Source organism: Hemibagrus wyckioides, linkage group LG04, assembly GCF_019097595.1.
Source record: "Hemibagrus wyckioides isolate EC202008001 linkage group LG04, SWU_Hwy_1.0, whole genome shotgun sequence".
NCBI classification, from domain to species: Eukaryota; Metazoa; Chordata; class Actinopteri; order Siluriformes; family Bagridae; genus Hemibagrus; species Hemibagrus wyckioides.
Window position 1 is genome coordinate 8,566,199 of NC_080713.1, and position 5,000 is coordinate 8,571,198.

At 38.0% G+C, this 5,000-nt stretch overlaps 1 protein-coding gene across 1 annotated transcript in view; it reads left to right on the top strand.

The window, feature by feature from the left end:
* Nucleotides 1–1,651: 1,651 nt before the first annotated feature.
* Nucleotides 1,652–5,000, top strand: part of LOC131352109 (segment polarity protein dishevelled homolog DVL-3) — a 51,138-nt gene continuing 47,789 nt past the window's right edge. The window contains exon 1 of the mRNA XM_058388010.1: nt 1,652–2,319. Within this exon, the coding sequence (XP_058243993.1) occupies nt 2,159–2,319 (161 nt within the window). The 5' untranslated portion in view covers nt 1,652–2,158. The remainder of the gene's footprint in view (nt 2,320–5,000) is intronic.

The following is a 5,000-nucleotide window of genomic DNA, read 5'->3' on the forward strand; positions in this document are numbered from 1 at the left end:
CACTCTCACTCTCTCACTCTCTCTCACTCTCACTCTCTCTCACTGAGTCAAACAAACCAAGCCTGGTTCATTGAGAAACCAAAAGGTACCAAAAGTGTTCCAAATCTCTGAAACTCTTTCTGTAAATGATAATTAAATGTCTTCCTGCATAATGCTTCACCATATAAACAGTTAGAAGGTGTTTTTTATTTGTTAATAACATCAGATTTTCATAGGCTTATTATTAGTCTTAGATTATGAGGAGTGTCTTCCAAACAAGGATAAACCTAATTCATTCAATTATGCGCATTAATATACACCTGTGGTGTGAATTATAGCAGGACATGTTGTCATAGAAGTGCTGTTATAGAGAATTAATCAACACTTTCGGGCCAGATAATTCAGCAGTGCTGTGGGATAAATAATATGTTTGCTTATTGTTACAAAAAACACAAATCAAGTGGGGAAAAATATGAAACCACTGTATAATAGAGAATTTATTGTCATCCAGTTCAAAGACGTGGACCAACCAAAGCCCAGAGTACAACACAAAGGTCCTATTACACTGCAAAGTTCATTCTAAGTATATAAAAATGACCAAAATGTGGTTCATTATTTCTGACTGGTGGTATAGAAAAATAAAAATCTCATGTGATGTCATCCTTATTGAATATGAAGTGCAATGCATTTTGTGCAGAAAGCATGTTTTATGCCCTGTCTTGAGACTACAATACTACAGTACTGTGTCATGGAGATTTATTGTGGTCAGGAAATGAGATATTTGTATTTAAATAAGCCGTCATGTGAAAGACGGGCCTTGAAAAACCGACAGGAGGCGCAATGTCACTTCCAATGCACATCTGGTCGGGGTTGCCAGATTTAATAAAATCCTCAGGTTGTCATTTAACTCATTAGTCTGGAAAAAGCAGGCCAGATGAGATTTAAAATTAATTATTTTTTGCTTTGTTTTGTTTAGACTTATTATTTCCCTTAAATTATATTTATAAGGCCACTGTACTATTAAAAGTCGTGCTCCTGATGTTAACAATAACAAATAACCCAGTTACGTTGCCAGTGAATTTGACTGATGGTCGAATTACACGAGTAGGTGTAGTTTGTGATGATTTGTATTGAATTTATAAATGTCTAAAAATATATTAAAAATCGCTTACTTATGCAAATGAGGCTTCATCTAATTAGTATGCATATATTTGCATACTTAATAAAACAAAATATTTATTTCCTTGTGAAAACATTTGAGACTTTTTTTTTTTGGAAAAGACTGTTAATCGAAAGAAAAAGACAATGCTATTATAATGTTCTAGAACAAAAACTTTCCATATACAAATAAAATGTTTATCATAATTACATGTCAAACAAAACAAAGTGGGCGGGGCTTACATCCTTGATCAGTGTAGCTAAAGCAGAGGCAGCGAGTGCGCAAAATAAACACTAATTTGTTTAGCTTTGATTTATTTATTACTAACAGTGTCAAAGAAGACATTTCACATATGGAATGTATTAAAAAAAATAGATATATATCTATAATAATAATAATTCACGTGAAGTCTACCTTTCTACCTGTTGTATCTTTTTTTTTTTTTATTGTTGAACCTGTGCAATCTGGCAACCCTACAGCTGTTCCAAAGGGAAAGAGGGAAAAGCAGTGATATTCATGCACACACAGTCCAATCTGGACCAGTCCGATATTGCTTCGTCTCTGGACAATACCTGTGCAAAAGGCTAATAAATTACGAGATGATCTAGCATATTCGTTTAGGTCGTAGTATTATTAATCACATATATATAGTCTGTTAGATAGTATAAGAATTACAGTACAAGTTTACAGTCTATTAGGAATAGTCTATAGTTTATTTGCGGTTTATTGTTATATAAAGTAAGCGGAATTATCAATTAAAACGGCTGGCAATATCGAAAAGAGAGGAATATTAACCCACGCTGTTGTACCGTAAAGACTGCAGTATATTTACGGGTAAAATCGGAGCGTCCAGCCGCAGTATCCTGCTGAAAACCAGCGGAGCATTACAGCGCAGAATCCCACCGTAAGAGCGCAGCGGTTCACCTCACCAGCCTTCACCGGCGTCCCGGCGCCCAGGAGCGGCTTCGGGAGGTACGCGAGTCCCGATGCTCCCGGCCTTCTCCACCCCAGCGGGCCGCAATGGGGGAGACGAAAATTATCTACCACCTGGACGACCAGGAGACTCCGTACCTGGTCAAAGTGCCAGTGCCGGCCGAAGAAGTCACTCTGGCCCACTTTAAACAAGTCCTCAATAAACCCAACTATAAATTCTTCTTCAAGTCAATGGACGATGATTTCGGGTAAGCTTTAATTTCTCATGATTCAGGGACAAGACACAGTGGGATATGAGACAGTGCACACTATTACACTATAATATCCATGTTATCTAAAATAAAAAGGGTCTGAATACAAAATTCTTCCCTAAATCCCTTTCCCCACACTATTTCCATTCACACAGCCTGGCTTATTGTTTAGGAAAAATGACAGGGATTCAACTGGGAGAATATTTTGTACATGTTTACATTCTATGTCTTTAAATGAAGCATAAATCTGAATACCTTTCAAACACTAAACACATGCATGTATGAAATGGAGGACATTTTAGCTATATATGGATATCGCTTTGAAGAAGGGAGTGGGGATTTCATTTGCATGTCTAAAAGTGTTTTCTCTTTCTTTTGCCTTTTTTTTTTTTTCTGAGGCTCTGAGGAGGTCTGCAGGGTTTCTCAGGTCAACCAGACAGACAGACTCTTTGCGGGAAAGCAGAGAAGAAAAAGAGCCCTGTTGGTGAAAGAGCGAGGAATGAGCCGGGCTTGGCACATACTCTGTAGGACAGGAAGGGAAATTGGCTAAACTAATCCAGTGGGAAATGATCCTCAGCTTGTTTTTAATGTTATACATCTGGATGGATGGATAATCTAATCGTATGACAGGTTTAATCGTGCAAGTGGATGACACTCGATCGGATGTCGTCTATTTGTCAGTCTTTTCTCTTTCAGTACTTTCAGTGATTCCTAATTGATTTTAGATGCAGTTCGAGTAAGATCTGATATGATAACCCAGCTCTGTTAATCCCTGCTGGGAGATTAGGATACAGTAGGACAGGATAAAATAAGAAATGTACGCCTAAGAATGGGAAATGTGTTACTTTTTTGTATCTGATTCAGATTTTTCAAGAGTCACGTAGCCATCTGATCTCTGCTGTATGTGACGTTACATTGGTAACACAACAACGTCACTCGTTATGCTTAATTAATATCAGTACTGAAGATGAAGCCTTTATTTGTCACAGATACATTACATCACAGTAACGTTCTTTATTTCACGTTTCCTAACAAGCTGGGATTAGACCACAGGGTCAGCCATGATATAGCACCACTAAGGCAGACAGAGTGAGTTAAGGGCCTTACTCAAGGGCCCAATAGGGGCAGCTTGGAGATGGTGAGGCTTGATCCCCTGAACTTATGATCAGTAACCCAGAGCTTTTACCATGGAGCCATAACAAGCTATATAACAAAACAACAAATATGTTTCTCCACATTTTATAAGATATATTATTATCTTATAATATATTAATTACAATATTATTACATAGTATAGTTCTTATTAACATTTTAACATATAAAGAAATTGAATAATTTATACAGGAACTTAAATAACCACTCTTTGCAAAGGTGGTATGCAGAAAAGCATCTCAAGATATCGATAGCTCAGGATGGTAAAAATGTCATCTGGTCTTCTTCAGTTTTCCCGTTTCGGTGAGCCTGTGCCTTGAGGTAGCCTTGAATTCCTGTTCCTGTTGACCTTATGTGGTCTTGTGCCTGAAGCTTAGACATGTAATTCCTTCTAAGATGCTTTTCTGCTCACCACCATTGTAAACAGTGGTTATTCGAGTCAGGTAACTTTGTTAGCTCAAACCAGCCTGGCTGTTCTCCTCAGACTTCTGTATTTTAAGCGATAGCCCACATGATCACTGCTCACTGGACGTTTTCTGTTTTATTTTGGACCATTCTGTCTTAACCAGAGAGACTGTTTCCAGCTAGCGTTAACCTTACATTCCCTAAAAATCATGTCATCAGGACTGCATGAATCATTTATGCTGTTAGCGTAGAGCCCATCCGCAGACATATGCTCGGGTATTTGAGGTAAAAAAAAAAAAAAAAATCCTCGGTCATCCAGAATTTTCTTATTAGCTTGTTAGGTTCTTGTTAGTACCTTAGGGACTTGCTGACAGGGATTGAATGTAGGAAATAAAGTAGCAAATACAGACCGTCGTGCTGTGGTAGGGTAAATTGCTTTTGTTCCTGATGGCCACTATAGAGCTTATCATTAGAGGTAGGCGATGAATTTTGCCTTAGGGTATGTATTGTATTATGTTGAACTTATTACAGGCTTTAACACATGTGCTTAGAAAAAGGGTATTTAATAGTATCATTCCTTGTTCAGTTATGTACCATAAATCATACTGTCATGTTCCATTTAATAAAGATAAGGATATCATCCCAGTGACAAAAAAATAGGTACCCTGTTTTTGCTGAGAGTGCAGGATAACCATATCTCTATGCTCTAGCACATTTCCTTATATCTCAGATATGCCTGTTGAATGTGATTGATTAGTTTGAAATCCATGCAGGTTTGCTTTTCTTGGCATGGTGAGACTCTTTTACATGCATCTGCCATATTTTACGGCTAGGCCACACACACACACACACACGCACACACACACACACACACAGTCTGGCTGTCCACATCCTTGTTTGTGTCTGCGTCCTGTCCAGGTAAACAGCATGCAGCCATTCACTCCAGCTCATACGATTAAACAGAGCCAGACATGTGGTCTGCTGTGTACACTCCGTCATCCTAAGTCCGATTAGCTAATTTGGAAGATGTTCTGCATGGACATGTTCTGGTTATCGTTTTGTTCCGATTATTCTGGTAACATGTTCACTATTATTATCGTGGATACATCAAAATATTGTTA